Source organism: Pan paniscus, chromosome 4, assembly GCF_029289425.2.
Source record: "Pan paniscus chromosome 4, NHGRI_mPanPan1-v2.0_pri, whole genome shotgun sequence".
Lineage (NCBI taxonomy): Eukaryota > Metazoa > Chordata > Mammalia > Primates > Hominidae > Pan > Pan paniscus.
The window spans coordinates 74,737,305-74,759,420 of record NC_073253.2 but is presented as its reverse complement, the minus strand read 5'-3'; the positions used below and the strand labels follow the sequence as shown (position 1 = coordinate 74,759,420).

Sequence of the window (22,116 nt, the reverse complement as noted above, 5' to 3'; positions counted from 1 at the left end):
AATTGTAACTCATCATGTTTCATCATTTCCAGGATTTAAAACAAAAAATAATGGTCCATATCATAGCAGAAGTCTACAAGTTGAGTTTTATATCAGCCAAATTGTTGCCTCAGCCAAGTCTTGAAAAGTAGAATCCTAGATAGATAGATCTGGGTATGGCTTTCCATCCAAAAGCTTTATTTTATATATTAAGTAATGAAGATTTGGCAGAATGAAGTGATTCGCTGCAAGTGACATAGCATCTAGCCTTAGAGAAAAAAAAAACAAACTACAAGACAGATCTTTAGACCTTAAGTAGAGAAAATGTATTTTCAGTACCTCTCTACACTTAAATAATTACAATAATAGCAAACAGTTAAGAGACCTTACTATATACTATATGCTCTTCTAATTTGATCAGCTTTGTTTCTTAAAATAATTAATTTCAATTTTAACATATCTTTTTTTACTTTACTGTTTATTTTTAATTTCTTGAGTTAGAACTTACCTCATTAATTTTCAAATTTTTATTTTCTAATACAGGCATTTAAGGCTATAATTTTTCTGATACTGTTTTAGTTGCAGTATTTTAATGTAATATTTTAATTGTTGCTCAGTTCCAAATATTTTATGATTTCTTTTGTGATTTTGTCTCTAGTGAATTGATTATATAGGGGGGTGTGTGTGTGTGTGCGTGCGCGTGTGTGTGTACATGCGCCCGTGCACCTCTGGTTAATTCCAAGGGCATGTTTTGTAGGGGAAAGGGATTTGTTTGTTTTATGTGTGTGTGTGTTTTCATCATCCAAAACCGATAGTTTACATTTGAATTTACTGTTCACTCTTGGTGTACTAGTACATCCTCTGAGTTTTGAAAAATGTATAACGACGTGTATTCATTATTATAGTATCATACAGAGTAGTTTCACTACCCAGAAAATCCTCTGTGCTATGCCTATTTATCCCTTCCTCCCCACTAACCCATGGGGCAACCACTGAGTTTTTTTAGTCTTCATAGTTTTGCCTTTTCCAAAGTGTTATGACATTGGAATCACATGGTATACAGCTTTGCCAGATAGGCTTCTTTCTCTTCTTTCTTTCCTTCCTTCCTTCCTTCCTTCCTTCCTTCCTTCCTTCCTTCCTTCCTTCCTTCCTTCCTTCCTTCCTTCCTTCCTTCTTTCTTTCTTTCTTTCTTTCTTTCTTTCTTTCTTTCTTTCTTTCTTTCTTTCTTTCTTTCTTTCTTTCTTTCTTTCTTTTTGAGATGGAGTTTCGCTCTTTTTGCCCAGGCTGGAGTGCAATAGCGCGATCTCGGTTCACTGCAACCTCTGCCTCCTGGGTTTAAGCAATTCTCCTGCCTCAGTCTCCCGAGTAGCTGGGATTACAGGCGCCTGCCACCATGCCCGGCTAATTTTTTTGTACTTTTAGTAGAGACGGGGTTTCACTGTGTTGGCCAGGCTGGTCTCAAACTCCTGGCCTCAAGTGATCTGCCCACCTCAGCCTCTCAAAGTGCTGGGATTACAAGCATGAGTCACTACGCCGGCTATTGCCTTCTTTCACTTAGTAATATGCATTTACGTTTCCTCCATATCTTTTCATGGCTTGATAGATCATTTCTTTTTAGCACTGAAAAATATTTGTCTGGATGTACCACAGTTTATTTATCTGTAACCTACAGAAGGACAACTTGTTTGCTTCCAAGTTTTGGCAGTTGTGAATAAATCATTTATAAACATGTGTACAGGTTTTTCTGTGGACATAAGTTATCACTTCATTTGGGTAAATGTCAAGGAGCACAATTGCTGGATCATATGGTAAGTGTACATGTAGTTTTGTAAGAAAGTGACAAACTATCTTCCAAAGTGGCTTTCCCATTTATCATTCCTATTAGCAATAAATGATTGTTCCTGTTGCTCTACATCCTCACCAGCTTTTGGTGTTGTCAATGTTTTATATTGTGGTCATTCTAAGAGGTTTTATGATATCTAGTTGTTTTAATTAGCAATTCCCTAATGACATATATGTTCTGGATTTTTATGTGTTTATATACCTATATATCTTCTTTGGTGAGGTATTTGGTCAGGTCTTTTGCCTACTTTTTAAGTTAAGTTGTTCATTTTCTTATTGTTGAGTTTTGAGTTCTTTGTATATTTTGTCTTTTACCAGATAAGTCTTTTGTAAATATTTTCTCCAAATCTATGATTTGTCTTCTCATTCTCTTGAAATAGTCTTTCACAGAGGAGTTTTTAATTTAAATGAAGTCCAGTGTATTTAATTTAAATGAAGTCCAGTGTTGTTTATTTTATGGGTCATACCTTTGGTATTGTATCTAAAAATTCATTGCCATATCTAAGGTCACCTAGATTTTCTCCCATGTTATCTTCTAGATGTTTTATAGTTTCCCATTTTACATTTAGGTCTATGATCCATTTTGAGTTAATTTTTGTGAAGGGTGTTAAGTTCTGTGTCTAGATTCATTTTTTCTTCATGTGGATGTTTACTTGTCTCATCTTCATTTGTTGAAAAAACTAACTCTTTGCTCCATTGTATTTTATTTTCTCCTTTGTCAAATATCAGTTAGCAATGTTTACATGAGTCTATTTCTGGGCTCTCTATTCTGTTCCATTGGTCTATTTGTCTATTCTTTTGCCAGTACTACTCTATCTTGACTACTGTAGCTTTACAGTAAATCTTGCAGTTGAATAGTGCAGTCCTCCAACTTTTTGTTCAATATTGAGTTGACTATTCTGGGTCTTTTGACTCTCCATATAGACTTTAGAATCAATTTGTCAACATTCATAAAATAACTTGGGATTGCATTGAATCTATATCAAGTTGGGAAGAACGAACATCTCAACAACATTGCCTTCCTATCCATAACATTAAATGTCTCTCCATTTATTTAGTTCTTCTTTATTATCTTTCATCAGAGTTTTGTAGTTTTCCTCACATAGATCTTGCACTTGTTTAGTTAGCTTTATATCTTAGTATTTCATTTTTGGGGGTGCTAATGTAATTGGTGTTACATTTTAAATTTCAAATTTTACTTGTTTTCTACTGATATACAGGGAAGCAACTGACTTTTGTATCTTAACCTTGAATTTTACAATCTTGCTACAATCACTTATTAATTCCAGGGGTTTGTTGTTTTGATTCCTTCAGATTTCTACAGTTTGAACAAAGATAGCTTTATTTTTTCTTTCTCAATCTGCACATCCTTAATTTTGTGCTCTTGTCTTACTGTATAAGCTAGGACTTCCAAGGATGATGTTGAAAAAGAGTAGTAGGAGACATCCTTACTTTATTCCCAATACATGAAGAAAAGCTTTGAGTTTCTTGCCATTAAGTATGATGGTAGCTGCAGGTTCTTTGTGGATATTATTTTTCAAGTTGAGAAAGTTTCTCTCTATTCCTATTTTTCTATCATGAATGGACATTAGATTTTGTTAAATGCTTTTTTCTGTGTCTGTTGAGATAATCATATGATTTATCTTCTTTAGCCTGCTAACGTGATGGATTACATTAAGTGATTTTTTTTTTTTTTTTTTTGAGACGGAGTCTCACTCTGTCGCCCAGGCTGGAGTACAATGGTGCTATCTTGGCTCACTGCAAGCTCTGCCTCCTGGGTTCACGCCATTCTCCTGCCTCAGCCTCTGGAGTAGCTGGGACTACAGGCACCCACCACAAAGCCCGGTTAATTTTTTGTATTTTTAGTAGAGACGGGGTTTCACCATGTTAGCCAGGATGGTCTCAATCTCCTGACCTTGTGATCCACCCGCCTCAGACTCCCAAAGTGCTGGGATTACAGGTGTGAGCCACCGTGCCTGGCCAACATTAAGTGATTTTTGAGTGTTGAACCAGCCTTGCAGTTTGGGATGAATTTCACTTGTTTGTAAGTTATAATTATTTTTATACATTTTATACATTCCTGGGTACAATTTGCTAATATTTGTTGAGGGTTTTGTATCTATGTTCATGAAAGATATTGCTTTGTAGTTTTATTTTTATTTTTATTTTTTATTTTTTTAACCCTTTACTTGATTCTGAATGTTATCCCATTGTTAGAAAACAGGATTTTTTTTATTTAGAGCTGTTGCTGGTCTTGATAGTACCTTTTAATTAACTTTAATTAAATTTAAATATTTCGTTAAAGAAACTTTCAGAGGGACAAACACCTTTTCATCCCTGGGCTCAAGAGCAAAATGTATCCCTTTCTTCATAATCCCATGACAAGGCAAACATCTTGGCTGATAGGGAGTGGGCTCAACTTCATCAACCTTTCTCCTCCTCAGCTAATTGCCCCTGTGCAATCGACTATTTGGGGTGGCCCTGTCTTTTGTGTATCCTCAGACTTGCTTTGTGGTCAACAATGTGGAAAATTTTTGTAAATATTTTGTGTGCATGTAAAAACAATGTGCATTATACTAAAGCATAAAATAGATTCTGTTATTTCTAGACCTATAAAGTAAAAATACTTTTTTGTCTATATATAAAAAATTATATATTCTTTATACATAAAGAATATATGATTAGCCCAGAGGAAAATAAGAATGAAGAAAAAGGAAGTAAAAAAAACCCCAAAGGATTATAAAAATAATTCCCAAAACATCAGAAAAATTGTAATAAAATGAAAATTTGTGTTTCAATATTAATATCAGAAAAATAGATTTATAAACAAGAAGCATTATTGGAAATAAAAAAGGTCGTGACTTGAAAAATAAAATAATTTACTAGAAATAAGTAACAATTTTTCACCTGTGCGTGCCTAATGACATAGTTTTGTCTATCTCAGTTTTTAACCTTCATCACCCCTCTATTAGTCTGTTTTCATGGTTTTGATAAAGACATACCCAAGACTGGTTAATTTATAGAGGAAAGAGGTTTAATGGAGAACTCACAGTTCCATGTGGCTGGGGAAGCCTCACAATCACAGTGGAAGGCAAGGAGGAGCAAGTCATATCTTACATGGACGGTGGCAGGCAAAAAGAGCCTGTGCAGGGCAACTCCCATTTTTAAAACCATCAGATCTCCTGAGACCCACTCACTATTATGAGAACAGCATGGGAAAGGCCCATCCCCATAATTCAATCACCTCCCACCAGGTCCCTCCCACAGCATGTGGGAATTATGTGAGCTACAGTATGAGATTTGGGTGGTGCCCAAATCTGCCCCTGGCCCCTCCCAAATCTCATGTCTTTTCATTTCAAAACCAACCATCCCTTCCCAACAGTCTTCCAAAGTCTCAGCTCATTTCAGCATTAACTCATAAGCCCACAATCCGAAGCCTCATCCAAGATAAGGCAAGTTCCTTCCATCTATGAGCCTGTAAAATCAAAAGCAAGTTAGTTACTTCCTAGATACAATGAGGGTACAGGCATTGGGTAAATACAGCTGTTCCAAATGGGAGAAATTGACCAAAACAAAGGGACTACAGGCCCCATGCAAGATCTCCCCTGACTTCATGTCCCTGCAAATTTTCTAAACTTCTATGCTCTGCTTCCCTTATAAAACTGAATGTGTTTAATAGCACCAAAGTCAGCTCTTGAATGCTCTGCTACTTAGAAATTTCTTCCACCAGATACCCTAAATAATCTCTCTCAAGTTCAGAGTTCCACACTTATCTAGGGCAGGGGAAAATGCCACCAGTCTCTTTGCTAAAATGTAACAAGAGTCACCATTACTCCAGTTCTCAACAAGTTCCTCATTTCCATCTGAGACCACCTCAGCTTGGACTTTATTGTCCATATCACTATCAGCATTTTGGACAAAGCCATTCAACAAGTCTCTAGGGAGTTCCATACTTTCCCACATTTTCCTGACTTCTTCTAAGCCCTTCAAACTGTTCCAACCTCTGCCTGTTACCCAGTTCCAAAGTTGCTTCCACATTTTCAGGTATTTTTTCAGCAGTGCCCCACTCTACTGGTACCAATTTACTGTATTAGTTAATTTCACACTGCTGATAAAGATATATCCAAGACTGGGAAGAAAAAGAGGTTTAATTGGACTTACACTTTCACATGGCTGGGGAGGCCTCAGAATCATGGCAGAAGGCAAGGAAGACAAGTTACATCTTACATGGATGGCAGGAGGCAAAAAGAGCTTCTGTAGGGGTGACTCCCATTTTTAAAACCATCAGATCTCATGAGACCCATTCACTATCATGAGAACAGCATAGAAAAGACCTGCCCCCATAATTGAATCATCTCCCACAAAGTCCCTCCCACAACATGTGGGAATTATGGGAGCTACAAGATGAGATTTGTGTGGGGACATGGAGCCAAACCATATCAACCTCTAACCTAGAATATTACCATGTTTACTTGTTTTCCTTCCTCTAATTACTCCTTTCCTCATCTCTGCAATAGTTGTTTTACACACAGTGATCTGAAAATGAAACTCTTGTCAGTCAGTTACCACAAACACTCCATGGGCTTCCCATTGCAAAGAGTCTAGGCACTTTAACATGGTATTCTTGTTATAGACCTTATCTTAATAGCCTCAGCTAAAAGTATTTATTACTTTGTGGAAACATAATTAGTGGATTTTACACAGATTACACACATGCATACCTTTGTCCTACTGCATCTACTTTAGAAATAATATCTGATGTCTTCTGATTGCTTACGGTGTTCTATATAAATGCCTATCTAAGCTACTTGATCTATATTATTTCATTCTTACAACAAACTTATAAGTATTATTATCTCCATTTTATAGCTGAGGAAACAAAAGATTAGGGAGCTCAAGGGTCTTGACCAAAGTTATACATCTTGTGAAAGGTAGTCAGAATTTAAAACCAAACAATCTGGCATCTAAAAATACATACTTAACTACTGTACCTATACTGTCTTTAGGCAGCTAGCATTCCACCAATATAGTTTATTACATTTTGACCATGAATCATACTAACTCCTTACCCATAATGCAGTGAAAGTAGAGTCAGGCACCACATAACAATGTTTTGGTCAATCATGGACCACATTTATGACAATGGTTTCATAAGATTATAATGCTATAATTTTTACTGTATCTTTTCTATGTTTAGATACATGAATGCTTACCAATGCATTACAGTTGCCTGTAGTATTTAGTACAGTAACATTCTGTACAGGTTTGTAGCCTGGGAGCAATAGGTTGTACCATCTACGTTTATGTAGTACACTCTATGATGGTCATATAAGGACAAAATCACCTAACAACGCATTTCTCAGAATGTATCGCCATCGTTAAGTGACACATGACAGTATAGTGAATTCTCTTTAAGAAACAGTGCTTGTTTAATAGTTTCTTAATGTTTCTGGATAAGTTAAGTTCCCCTTAATAAAGGGAATCAAAACACATATTTATAGAGTGCCTATTTTGCTACATTTTGAGGAAACAAAAACAATCATGCATGTTCCATGCTTCTGTGGAGTTGCCTCTGTAACCTGTCTGTAGTACGGACATTTAAAGATGCTAGTGAAATAAATTGTTATGGGTGTCATAATAGAAGTATTTTCACAGTTCTAGAGTGAGGTTAATTTTATAGACTTCATAGAGACATAGAATATTGAACCGTGTTTTGCAAAATATGTTGGAATAAAGGGAAAAGGGGTATTCTAGACAAAAGTCACAGCATGGATAGTGGAATGGAGGAATGAAGTATGTTGAATTGAGAAACATCCAGAGGGACGATTATGGTAGGAATGGAGAGAGGAGGAAATGGAAAATGTGTTGATAACTGAGGTGGGAGAAGTAGACACAGAGAAGATTTTGCAATGTCTTGTACTAAAAGACTTGTATTTTATCTTCTAGGCAACCAGTAGTCATTCCAAAGCTTTCATCCAGGATGCAGCATAGTGAGTTTTACATTTTAGGATGATTCCTCTCATTATAGTATAAATAGTAGATTCAAGATGGGCATATTGGAGTAATAAAAGGACAATTTCAAGACTCTCATAACAGTTCATGTGAGAAGGACTGAATACCTTAACTAAGAATCAGTGGAGATCGACGAATACAAAAGATGAGAAGGAGCTGGTCTTAAGGATCTGTTAACAGATCTTGACCATAGCTCAAACAAGAAGGATAAAGGAATGAAGGTGTCTTGGATAGCTAAGAGGTTTCTGAGTTAGATTACCAATGCCAAAATCTTCTATGACATCCTACCAATCCATAAAAGGTGAGTCTAGAGATTCTCAACAGATATTGTATGGCTGCCCAGATATTTTACTGATGTCCAATGCAGCTTATATTTGAAAGACATAAGTTTCAATTTAAAAAAACTATAAGATCTTTCAAAAACACTCAGAAAGTGTTTTATATTCTTCCTGAGTGACAGTTACATTTCAACCATCCATGACATTTTTCATCATTCTTGCAAGCATAGATAGAAATTATACTGGCTTTGAATTGTCATTCTGAATTGCACCAAATGAGATAATGGCTACTCACTCTGATTGCTCTATAGATTTTATAGGCAGCTGATACTACTGAATTTTTAGTTCTAAAACAAGAAAATTGTTAAACTTTTGAGCTAAGAAATTTTGCTCATTTTTGTTTATTTTTCTCTGCTTGCTAGAGTTTTATAAACTCAGGACTTCCTTTACCTCAGCTCTAATGCAATGAGGTTCTTAATTTCCTAAGCAACTAAGCAAGAAACCTTAGAATGTATCTTACTTGCTTCTTACTGTCAAATCACTTAAGAGTGTTGCTGATCGTTAAAGCCTACAACTCAGGGTTTTTTTTCTTTTTTCTGAAAGGTATATTGATAGAAAGGTCAAGCTGGCATTAACTAATAATTCCATTATTCATTGAGAAATTATGTCTTATCTGTACTGAGTGAAGTGATTTTAGTACAGGAGACAATGTACAAGGATTTTCCTACTTCTGTTGAAGGTAATGTGCATGTGAGTGTTACATACTTCTGCTTGTGGGCTTCAGGTACAACAAATAACTTTGTGTCCCAATATGGTAACCTGTAATTATCCTCAGCTTGGATGCAATAACCTTTACAACAAACATCTTCAATTTCTTATTTTTCACAGCGCTCTACCAGGGGAATGAGTTAAAGGTGGGTATGTTTGTATAAAGGCATCTAAGCAGAATTTGCAGTAGCAATTTGGCAAAATTTTCCAAGACAGTAGTAGTATGAGAAGGGTCATGACAACATTTATGGACTTGAAGATATACTAAGCATTTCCAGTCTGAGTGGCTTCTGCCATAAAGTTGACTGCATCAAGGCAACTGGTTAACTTGAACCACTTAGGAGGTATAGGTGTTATACAAATGCAGTGTACTGTGCTTGGTTGGTACCATTTCTGCTTAATACTACTTACTTCAAATTCTGTATTTTCTTGCATTTGTAATACTTACAGGCTTTCTTTCCTTTAAATGTATATTACTTCTTTCTTGACATAAGAGTTTAATTATTTCTAGGGGTTTTTTATTAGTTGCTGTTAAAACCATCTGATAAATCTAGAAGGTGATTTCAGTATCTTTTGAAATTTTTTTTCATTTTTGCCCTTCAATTAAACAATTAAATGTACTGAATTTTCCTAGGTTATTCTTACATGCAAAACACCATATCAGTCAACATGGAAAACACAAAGTTGAATAAGACATAGTCGCTATCTTCAAGGGTCTTGTAATCTAGTAAGAACAGCAGTAACATGCAAAAATAACAATAATTAAAGGCATACGGTGGTAAAAAATTGAAGGAGGATGAGGCAGGAAGATTGCTTGAGCCTAGAAATTCAAGGTTACAGTGAGCTATGATTGCACCACTGCACTTCAGCCTGGGCAATAGAGTGAGATCCCGTTTCTATTTTTCTTAATTGAAAATGATATATAAATAAAATGCCATAAAACATAAAAGAATAAGATTAACTATTAGTAAAGATAGGTGCAGGAAAAATGTTTATAGGAGAGTTGACATTTGATGTGGACATTGAAAGATATGCAAAATTTTGATATGATAGCTTGTTGAAGCACAACAAGTGAAGAACAATAGTTGTAGTGATGGGCATAGATAAATGGTAGATTCAGGGAAGATCTTGTGAGTTCTTGAATGCTGTGCTAAAAACTTTGATTTCTATTCTGTTTATGCTTAAAAACAAAAACAAAACAGCAACAACAAAAACACAAATATCCCAGGCTTAAGCAAGAAGGTGACATGATCATATCTCTTTTATTAAAAGTTCATTTTGGGGCTTCTGGTTTTACCTCTAACATGTAAAAATCTTGGTAATGTCACTTCCAGTCTTACAACAAGGAAAACACTGCACAAATTGAAAACCAGTTATTTTTCTTGCACCCCTCAGAGAATTGAGGTCACAGGGCAAACTGCACCCTGATATCTGGAAAGACAGGCAAATATAGACTAAGACAGTTTTTCTTCCAAAAATATTTCACTGCCCACTATAATTCTTAGAAGAATCCTCCTTTATTCATCAATAAATGCTTCTAACCTTAAAATAATCTGTCAATGTTTTCTCTTTAGTGGTTTGCAGAGACTAACATAATGCCTAGAATAGAACAGATGCTTGATAAATGTTTGTTGAATGAGTGAATAAGAGACAATCTTTTAAATTAGCAATTTAATTTTTTTCTGAGCTTGCACCTCATCAATTAAAAACAAATCAGTGATTCTCTATTCTCTATTTATTTATTTATACAAGTTAGACATAATCTACCATTAAATGAAATGCATAATTTAAAATAACTAAAATATAGAAAAATTTGAAGTATCAGATGAAAAGGCATCAATCGAACTTATATCTTTTCTATACCTCCCTGCATTGTGTATTTTATACACCTCACTGTAGGAAATACTGATCTAAGGAAGGATTATTGCACATTATTGAACAATCTAAGGGGTGATTATTCCACCCCTTACACTTTTTTTCAAAGTTCTAGCAAATAAGTAATCATGGACCAGCTCAATAGTAGTAGTTTAAGTCTACTTAAAGTGATTTTTAATATAGTGGTTTTCCTCAAAAACATTTAACTTTAACTCCAGTGATGTAATGTTCAGCAACAACGCAAATCACGAAGATTGTGTTAGAAACTTAAGATCCTCTTCCAAGAGCCCTGAAGTCTGTATGAGGTGCTAGAACACAAGTTCTCAACTACTTTCTTATTTCTATATTATCAAGTGTGAGATTGTCCTCCATGGGTTTCCCTATTTGTACTAAGTAAGGAGTATGACTGTTTTAATCCTTTCTGCCCCTTTTTGAGGTCAGGGGCATTTTTTAAAATTTGTTTTTCGATTGACAAATAAAAATTGCATATTTTATGGTGTACAACATGATGTTTTGATATATGTATACATTGTGGAATGGCTAAATCAAACTAATTAACACATTCAACAGGGCATTTTTGTTGCTGTTGTTACTATGGCTACCAACACTGTTATTTCCAATACCTTCCTCATAACGAATGAGACCAAGGCATTTCCAAGTGTGATCTTGAATTCAGTAAAAACTAATAAACTTATTAAGGTTTAGAGTTGAAAAGGAGCTTAGAAGTCATCTAGTCCAACTCATTCAACATACAGATGGGGAAACTGAAGTCTAAAGAGGTGTGATGAACTCTAATAAGGAATGATAACATTCTTAGGGACAATGCCCAAATGAGCAAATATAATAAATTTTAGTGCTAGGTATCAGGTCTATTTTAATGCAGTTACTGAATTCTGTGGGTTTTAAAATATTTACTGATCCAACCATCTGCATGATCACATTTAATCTATTTCTTCTTCGTATCTGAATTCCTAGGAAGTCTGTGTTCACCTAGTTTTCAAATGCCTCCGCTCTCAGTCTGCACTGCGGTGAAAACTCCGAGGTATTTGTGAAGCACGTTGTTCTTGTTCTCCAATTCCCCCTAAACTCATCTTTTTATATACCCTTTACCAAATGACCCTTAGACATAAGTCTAGGCATTTACCAGTCACATCAAGTCATAATTTTTGGAAACAGTAAAATAAGGGGCAACTTTTATTCTTTGCCACATGAAATAGGAAATTTATTTCCCCATACAGTTTAGACAGTTGACAAAAATCATCAATATAAACTTAACACCAACTCTGGTATTACCGGCTTAACTTCACAAAAAGCCTTCCTCATCCCTGGCATTTTGTTACTCTCTCTATATATATGTTTGCTGCTGATGGAAATGTAATTACCCGAACTTTTTTCATTATAATTAGTCTTGAAGTTCTTGTTTTTCTAAGGTATACTGCTTATATTCACAGGAGATCTTATCTAATTCCATCTCTTGGTTCTAACAGTTGCTCCCAAATTGTAACTCAGCTGTAAGTCTTTTTAACTCACAGTAACAATTTCTAATGGATTTGTAATAGCCAACCAAGCAGTTAGGCTATATATTTTTGGAGGTTTTGTTATGTCTGCGGTTTTACGCTAACCATTAAATTCCTAACCAAAAGTATATATTAAAACTTAAATTTAAAAACTTTTAAAGCTAAAGCATTTTTCAATGTTAGTGCTTCAAACTACTGATAAATTAGGTACCAAATTAAAATACTTCTCTAGCATTCTCATGAAATTCAAGTTAATTAAAACAAAATATATAGTATAATACCTATAAAAATATTAAATCATAGTTAAATGAACAAAAGAAAACATTATTTTATAAGAATGCCTTTTCTTCTCTAACTGCATTTTAAGTGTGAGATCTAAATAGAAAAAAGCACACAAAGTTTTCTTTACTATTTCTTTGTGTTAGCAAAGTGACTTTCTTTCTGTAATATCCTACATTTAGGATCACCAAAATCTAGCATATTAACTTCCATGCCTCAGTGTCACATAAGTCCAGAGGTTATGGATCACATAATCTTTATTCATTCTACTTTCTTCTTTAGTTTTCTCTCTGTCTTCCCTCCCTCACACTTCATCCTTCTCACCCTTCCTCTTCCTCTTCTCTATTCTCCTCCTGCTCCCTTTCATCTTCCTTCTCCTCCTCTTCTTTTTAAAAGGCTTCCAAGCCTAAATGTGGTTAGCCTACAGAAATGAAACCACCTCAGCCATCTCTGGATGACAAACTGCCAATGCATTTACTTTGGGAGATTTGGAGGAGGAAACACGAGCAGGTGGTGTATTCACTAAGAAAGTGAGGAGTAGCAAGAATTCATGTTATGTAATGGAATTCAGTTACTTGGCATTTAATGTTTTCGCAAAAAGAAACTCACCCATATCAATTTTTTTGTCTTTGGCTTTTTCTCTCACTAAAAATGTCCATAATATAAGTAAGATATCTAAAAGTCAAACCACATTTTAATTGGGTGAAATTTTTAAAAACTGACAGCTTTTTCTGCACTTGCTTCTTGACATTAACCTCTCTTGCCACATCTTTTGCTCTTGTATTTGTATCTATATTAGAGAGGGAGGCTGCATTCCTCGGTATTGAGTTTTTCTGCCCATTCCTTGTCAGAAGTTCTTTTTGATCTCTTCCCACCCTACACAGCATGGAATAATTGATGAGGGTTCAAAACAAATAGCAATTATGGGAGTCCTAATATTATATCTTCTTTAGAACTTCTTTGACTTTTCTGTAATACAGCAGGTCTTTGAATAACGTGAATTTATTCAGCGTTATTTCTTTATGACATTGACAAGAAAAAAAAATGGATTCCTGGCTGGGGCCACTGTGTGTATGCAGTGCATGTGGTCTCCCCATGTCTGCATAGGTTTTCTGTAGGTACTCCAGTTTCCCCCTACATCCCAAAGCTGTGCACGTGGGGTGACCTGGCATGGCTCCCTCATCCCAGTCTGAGTGAGTGGGGTTGTGTATGAGGGCATCTTGCAATGGAATGGCAATCCTGTCCAGGGCTGGTTCCTGTCTGACACCCTGAGTTTCTAAGAGACACTCTGGCCACCTGTCTCCTTGAACCAGCATAAGTGGGTAAATAATAATCTTACTGGTTTTTATTAATCTTTCTTAAACATATGAAGCTCATGAGTATTTTAGTGTTTAATATTAGAAGTATTTTGGTCTTTATTTAGAATTTTGATGATGATTTGTTACCAGAAATATGCCATAAGAGCCTAACTCTTAGTTATATCAATTAGCCTACTAAAATTGATTTCATTATATGTCATTTTGGTTAAAGTTGCAATTTCCAATACAATGTTAAATGAGGACTTACTCTACCCTTGCCCCAGATTGCACCCTAAAAGTCAGACTTAACCTCATGTAAATTTTGAAAGGAATGAAAGTTTGTCCCCTCCCCACCTCCCTTATCAGCCCCCCTTTTATTTCCCATTTCTGGAATCACTGTCTCTTTCACTATGCTTAGCTCTTCGATCTACGAGTTCCTGCACCCCCTACCTGCTGACTGCTCCTAAGATGTTAACAGGTAACTTGGTGTAATTGAAATAAAGTGTGAGGTGTGATCCCTTCAGTCTCTGATGATCATCATGGTAATAGGGGGCTCCTCATTTCCAAAAGCTTTGAAGACTCAAAGAAAAGCAGCTTTTACAGTGAATTGATAAGCATTGGGTTTCTATTTTCAAATATTTTTTACATAATGGTGGCCTATTCTGTTTATAAGCAACTGTCCTTTTAAATACTCATGCATTTTCCACCTGCACTACAAGTAAACAGAGTGATTTCCTCTTTTACACTTTGTGTGCAGTTTTATATACACACATGCACACAAACATTTATATTCATATATCAAAGAATATGGTATGGAAATTTCTAGTAGCTAGTATGGAAAAGCAAATACAGATTTTTCTTTGGACTTGACTTCCTAGTACAGAATATTTCCACCTTTTGACTGACAAATTATGTGTATTCATACCCAGCAGACTTGTCCTCATAAACCTTTTGTCAGAATAAAAATTCTACCTTGACTGATGATGTAAAGGTACTTTCAAAGTAACAGAAGTTAATATAATTATTGGTTGTCACATCATCACTATTTTAGCATACATTACAATCATTAATTTCCTAGGAGCTATTAAAATCTTACCCTGTCTTTGAAGATTCCCCACGTGTCTTTAATAGAAATTATTTGGTGAGCTTAGCGGGAATTCAATCTGAAATGAGATCCATCTGGCAGAGATATCAAATTAATAGTACTTGAACATTGAGTTCTACTTTTCAAAACTGATTAGGTACAACTGTATCAAATGTCTTAACAAATATGTGTTTTTATTATAATTTCATCATAGGTTGCCTTTCTCACATCTGGGTGGTTTAGAATGAAAACTTGTGCAGACCTGTTATCAGCTTGGTGAAATAGAGTAGATAATAACTAAGTAAGAAAATGGAATTTAACTTCATGCTTCATTTAAATGTCTGCATCTCTTTTTGATACAGCTTGATCTAGTCTTCTCAAACTTTTAGAGGATTTGATAATTCAGTAACATGCTTAAGTAAGATACTTAAAAATGTAGAATAGAAACTACCAGTAGCCAGAAGAAAATATAGGACTTACTTCGGATTTGGCTTCCTGATACCATTCAAAATCGCATGATTGAAATGTCTACATTAGTATTACACGAATTCAGCAGTCTCTCAGGAGGTACATAATTCAAAGGCAAACGTTTTCCTCCTTGAGGATTTGACATAGTAAGGACAATGCTCTCCTAAACTGTGGAATTTCCTAGATAAAGTTTGTGGGCATCAATTCTATGCTTTCTATAAAAGATCTTCAAATTCACTTAACATTTGTAATCTCCATGGAAGCCTTAAAATCCTCTAACAACTAAATCTGTATTTCTTCTTAGAGGACATAGATAGATGATACCCGCCAAAAATGGGCAACCACAGATTCTTTGTATTCAGAATGTGCACACGCGTGCGCGTGCACACACACACACACACCTAGCTCTCCAACATTGCAATGAAGGGTTGTAAACGTCATGGAGACTGGAAATCCATATCCAAGTAGTGCTGCCTAGGTTTCATGTTTTAAAACAGAGTTTGGCAACAATGAGTTTAATCTATAAAGACATGTACAAGATTGTCATGATAAAATGTAGGTTTTTCACGTAGCCTATTCTGTGGTTTCAAGAAGTGTCCTTCATTCTCAAAATTAGGGCTTCCTACTTCTTTCAGTGTAATTTTATTTTCTTATGTGAAATAATAGGCGGAGAAGATAGTAGTGTTTGTTTGTATGTTCTTACTTGCAAGAACAAAAAAGAAAATTTGCAACCTTAATTGAAATCAAATTTGCTTTTGGAATATTACTAACTGGTAAAATCCAGGAGTCTAGAAAAATTGCTGCCCAACATGGGACACACACTCCCTTCACTCTGGTTTTAGAAGCCATTTCATAGAAATTCAACTTTATAATCTTGCTTTGGCCATTCAGAGAAGCTCCTCCCCCTACCCCCATAGAAGCTAAAAAGTTAATCAAGACAGATTGTAACTATAGTGTAGTTTTAGCTTATTTCATGGAGGATATACATGACTGAAATTCTGCTAAGATATCAGATTTTTTTACCTCTAATTTAATATTTCTTACGAAATTGGTAATGTGATTTTCATTGAAATGAAAATACTACATGAATTATGTCTATGGTATAGACTTTTCAGTAATCCAGTAAAATGATTATGAAATGGTAAATATTTTTATTACATGTTTAAAAAGGTGCCAATAAAAAATTAAAAATGTGAACAGATGAAGTTCAAAAGACCAATGACAGTTTAAATTGAAACTAACATATCAAAAGATTGTTACGTTTCCGGTAAGCACTCCAGTGGAGCAGAAACCTGCCATTCTCTAGTGGTTATGTTAATCTTAAAAATGAACATCTAAGTTTGTATTAAGAAGAGAAAACTCTGAAACACTGCAGAGATAGCACTTCAAAATGTCACTGTAAATGTTAAAATAGAAATGCACATTTTGGAGAATACACACAGAAAATGAACACAGTTGTGGATTGCATGGTTGAGAAATCTTTCAAAAATGTTTATAAAACCAGTTGATCGATTTAGTACAGACATACTTCAGAGACATTGTGAGTTTGACTCCAGAACATCACAATAAAGTGAATGTTGCAAAGTGAGTTACATGGTTTTTTGGTTTCCTAGTGCACATAAAAGTAGTGTTTATCCTACACTGTAGTCTACTATTAAGTGTGCAATAGCAGTATGTCTAAAACAATATATCCATTCCTTAATTTAAAATTTATCTTGCTGAAAAATGCTAACAATCATTTGAGCCTTCAGTGACTCATAATCTTTTTGCTGGTGTAAAGTCTTGCCTCAGTGTTGTTGGCTGCTGACTGATCAGGGTGTTGCTTGCTGAAGGTTGAGGTGGCTGTGGCAATTTCTTGACATAAGATGACAATGAAGTTTGCTGCATCAATTGAGTCTTCCTTTCATGAATGATTTCTCTATAACTTGTGGTCTTTGATGACATTCTACCCACGGTAGAAATTCTTTCAAAATTGGAGTCAATCCTCTCAAACCTTGCCACTGCTTCATCAAGTAAGTTGATGCAACATTCTAAACAAAATCCTCTGTTGTCATTTCAATAACATTCACAGCATCTTCACCAGAAGTAGATTCTGTTTTATGAAACCATTTTCTTTGCTCATCCACAAGAAGAAGCTCCTCATTCTTTCAAGATTTATCATGAGATTGCAGCAATTCATTCGCATCTTTAGGATCCATTTCTAATTCTTGATCTTTTGCTATTTCCACCACATCTTTAGTTACTTCCTCCACTGAAGTCTTGAACAGCTCAAAATCATCCGTGAACGTTGGAATTAACTTTTTCCAAACTCCTGCTAATGTTGATATTTTGACCTCCTCCCATGAATCACGAAAGTTCTGAATGGCATCTAGAATGGTAAATCCTTTCCAGAAGGCTTTCAATTTACTTTGTCCAGATCCATCACAGGAATCGCTATCTATAATAGCTTTAGCCTTACAAAATGTACTTATTTTAAAACGTTTTTTATTTCAATAGCTTTTGGGGTATAAGTGGGTTTTGGTGACATGAATGACTTGTATAGTGGTGAAATCTGGGATTTTAGTGCACTCATCACCAGAGTAGTGTACATTGTATTCAATATGTAGTTTTATCTCTCACCCTGCTTCCACCCTCCCCATTCTGAGTCTCTGAAGTCCATTATAGCACTCTGTATGCCTTTGCATACCCATAGCCTAGCCCCCACTTAAGTATAAGTGAGATCAGATGGCATTTGGTTTTCTATTTCTGAGTTACTTCACTTAGAATAATGGCCTCAGCTGCATCAAAGTTGCTGCAAAATACATTATTTTGTTTTTTTTATGGCTGAGTAGGTATTCCATGGTGCATATATACATTCCCACTCATTAGTCAATGGGCATTTAGGTTGGTTCCATATCTTTGCAATTATGAACTGGGTTGCAATAAAAATATGTGTGCAGGTGTCTTTTTGATATAATGACTTCTTTTCCTTTGGGTAGATACCCAGTAGTGGGATTGCTGGATCAAATGGTATATCTACTTTTAGTTCTTTAACAGATCTCCATATTGCTTTCCATAGAAGTTGTACTAGTTTACATTCTACCATCAGTGTATAAACATTCATCTTACAAAATGTATTTCTTTCTTTTTTTTTTTTTTTTGAGACGGAGTCTTGCTCTGTCACCCAGGCTGGAGTGCAGTGGTGCGATCTCGGCTCACTGCAAGCTCCGCCTCCCGGGTTCACTTGGTGTAGCACTTTTAATTTCCTTCAAGAACTTTTCGTTTACATTTACGAAGTGGCTAACTGACAACAAGAGGCCTAGATTTCTTCCTACCTCAGCTTTAGATATGTCTTTCTCACTAAGGTTAATCATTTCTAGCTTTTGACTTAAAATGAGAGTGTCTCGTCCTTTTATTTGACTCCTTTTTATTTGAACTCTTATGGGTAATTAATTGGCCTAATTTTAACATTATTGTGTCCAGGGAATAGGGAGGCCTAAGATGAGGGAGAGAAATTGAGAAAAACCTGACCTGTGGAAAACACACACAACATTTATCAATTAAGTCTGCCGTCTTATATGGGTGTGGTTTGTGGTGCCCCAATATAATTACAATGGTAACATCAAAAATCCCTGATTACAGTTCACCAAAAGAGATATCACACTAATAATAATAAAGTTTGAAATGTTGTGAGAATTACCACAATGTGACACAGACACACAATGTAAACATGTGCTGTTGAAAAAACAGTACCTGTAGACTTTGCTCAGTGCAGGTTTGCCACAAACCGTCAACTTGTGAAAAATGCAATGTCTGCAAAGCACAATAAAGCAAAGCATCATAAGCAGGTATACCTGTATTCCTCTACTGTAAGTTTTAGCATTCAGTAAAATTTGAGTTAAGTAAAACACACCTGGGAGTCTTGATTAATCAGATTTTTTTCTCTCTTAGAAGGAACACTGGAATGATGAAAAAATAGACTTACAGTAGGGAGAAAAATAAAAAGTAACTTTTATTTTACGTGTTTTATGGCCATCAAAGAATCAGCCTAAACTTCTATATATTCCGTAGCTCTACTTGTACTATTGTATAGTTCAACAGCCAGCCTCCAATAGCTGCTGCTTCTCCAAGTGGGTGGTGTGTGGGAAGGGGCAGGGCCAATGAGCCTATGGAATCTTTTTTTTTCTTTTTTTAATTTTATTATTATTATACTTTAAGTTTTAGGGTACATGTGCACAATGTGCAGGTTAGTTACATATGTATACATGTGCCATGCTGGTGTGCTGTACCCATTAACTCGTCATTTAGCATTAGGTATATCTCTTAATGCTATCCCTCCCCTCTCCCCCCACCCCACAACAGTCCGCAGAGTGTGATGTTCCCCTTCCTGTGTCCATGTGTTCTCATTGTTCAATTCCCACCTATGAGTGAGAACATGCAGTGTTTGGTTTTTTGTCCTTGCGATAGTTCACTGAGAATGATGATTTCCAATTTCATCCATGTCCCTACAAAGGACATGAACTCATCATTTTTTATGGCTGCATAGTATTCCATGGTGTATATGTGCCACATTTTCTTAATCCAGTCTATCATTGTTGGACATTTGGGTTGGTTCCAAGTCTTTGCTATTGTGAATAGTGCCGCAATAAACATACGTGTGCATGTGTCTTTATAGCAGCATAATTTATAGTCCTTTGGTATATACCCAGTAATGGGATGACTGGGTCAAATGGTATTTCTAGTTCTAGATCCCTGAGGAATCGCCACACTGACTTCCACAATGTTTGAACTAGTTTATGGAACTTTTAGAGCTGTGATGTGCACTGGGATCAAGGCTGTGAAGGCTACAAAAGAAGTAAAGATAAGACTTCTGAGCTTGAGAGATTGTTGATTTTCCTAAGGGGCTGCTTCAGATGCCTGAAAAGTTTATTAAATACTTTGATGATCTACAATTAAGTGCTTACTAAACTATGCATGGAGGACACTTCAATAAGTGAAACATGAGTGTGGCTTGAAGAATCTGGTACAGCTTTGTGAGCCTTGTTTTGAAAGGATCTAAGATGGCCAGCAGATACATATTTATGGAGGGCTTTATAGGTGCATCTGCCTGGAATACTGTTACAGATCTGGTTATCTTAACTAAAGAAAGATACAGTGGAAAAATTATTAGAAGAGTCTGGGAGGTTAGAAAGTAGTATGAGGAAGGACTCATCTATTTCATCTTGAAGGAGCTTTGGTCGTTTGTAACTTTCAAGAAATTTATTTACATCATTAAATTTATTGGTATAAAAGTTTTCAAAAGGTTTTATTTTGGCTTTCAATGTCTGACGGAGCTGCAGTGATGTCTTCTCTACATTCCTATCACTAGTAACTTGTGTCTTATTTTCTTTATAAGTATAGTTAGGATTTTATCTTTTCAAATAATGACATTTGATTTTTAAAATTGTTTCTATTGGGTTTCTTTGATCAATTTCCTTGATTTACACTCTTCTTTGTTTTCCTCATGCTACTTTGTGTTTAATTTGCTTTTTATTTTTAGCTGCTTAAATTGAAGGCTGATATCATTGATTTTATACCTTTACTCTTTTGTCATATACAATGTGAAATAATAAATTTCCTCCTCAACACGGCTGTATTAGTCTATTTTCATACTGCTATAAAGAACTGTCTGAGACTGGGTAATTTATAAAGGAAAGAGATTTAATTGACTCACAGTTCAGCATGGCTGGGGAGGCCTCAGGAAACTTACAATCATGGCAGAAGGCAAAGGGGAAGCTGGGACCTTCTTCACAAGGCAGCAGGAAGGAGAAGCGCTGAGCAAAGGGGAAAAGCCCCTTATAAAACCACTGGATCTCATAAGAACACACTCACTATCTTGAGAACAGCACGGGGGAAACCACCTCCATGATTCTATTACCTCCACCTGGTCTCTTCCTTGACACCTGGGGATTATGGGGATTATGAAATTACAATTCAAGATGATATTTGGATAGGGACACAAAGCCTAACCATATCAATGGTTTAAATGGTTTCTGACAAATTTTGCTTTGCTATATTTTTATTATCATTTAATTTAAAATTTTTCTAATTTTATGAGTGATTTCATCTTTGCCTTATAGGTTATTTAAGGGTGTATGGCTTAATGTACATGTATTTGGGAATTTTCCAGATATATTTCTATTTTCATTTTAATTTAACTCCATTTTGATCAGAGAACTCACTCTCCATGATTTCAATTGCTTTACATTTTGTGAGATTTATTATGTTACCTAAAATATAATCTTTCTTTAAAAATGTTCCCTGTATACTTGAATTCATATTGTTGGGTATAGTGTTTTATAAATATTAATTGTGTTAATATTACTGATATAGTGTTTTTTAAAGTTTTCCATGTCCTTAATAAAGGCTTTGTTTACTTAGCATATCAAGTACTGAGAGTTAAGTGTTAGGATCTCTAATAATCTTACATAATTTTAATATTAGAAATTGAGGACAAGATGGCAGATAGGACACAGGGCTAATGTGCAGCTGCCACTTGGATGGGCAGAACAGTGTGTGGAGACTCGCACTATGAACTTTTGCTCCAAGAACCTCTGCAGGAACATACCAGGAAAATCAAAATAATTCATAGATCCTTTGAAAGAAGTGGCATGCTGTTGCAAATTCTGTGAGACAGAAAAAAACTGTGAGTTCCCAAAGTGAGAGGGGGAAACCTGCCACTGAACACATATCCCCAC

The 22,116-nt window shown here is 35.5% G+C and overlaps 1 protein-coding gene across 3 annotated transcripts in view; it reads right to left on the bottom strand.

Annotated features, from left to right (window-relative positions):
• The window catches only part of LOC129397789 (parathymosin-like), a 297,114-nt gene that overhangs the window by 256,000 nt on the left and 18,998 nt on the right, over positions 1-22,116 (bottom strand). Inside the window, exons 2-3 of one of the 3 annotated variants that reach the window (XR_010112201.1) lie at positions 19,133-19,192; positions 14,945-15,027 (exon numbers count right to left, since the gene is read on the bottom strand). The exons of 1 other annotated variant lie outside the window; for it this stretch is intronic. Coding sequence is in view for 1 of the 2 variants with exons in the window: in XM_063604510.1 (XP_063460580.1) it covers positions 19,133-19,192 (60 nt within the window). In the remaining variant the exon portion in view is untranslated. The remainder of the gene's footprint in view (positions 1-14,944; positions 15,028-19,132; positions 19,193-22,116) is intronic. One more of the 3 variants, XM_063604510.1, reaches the window with a different exon arrangement.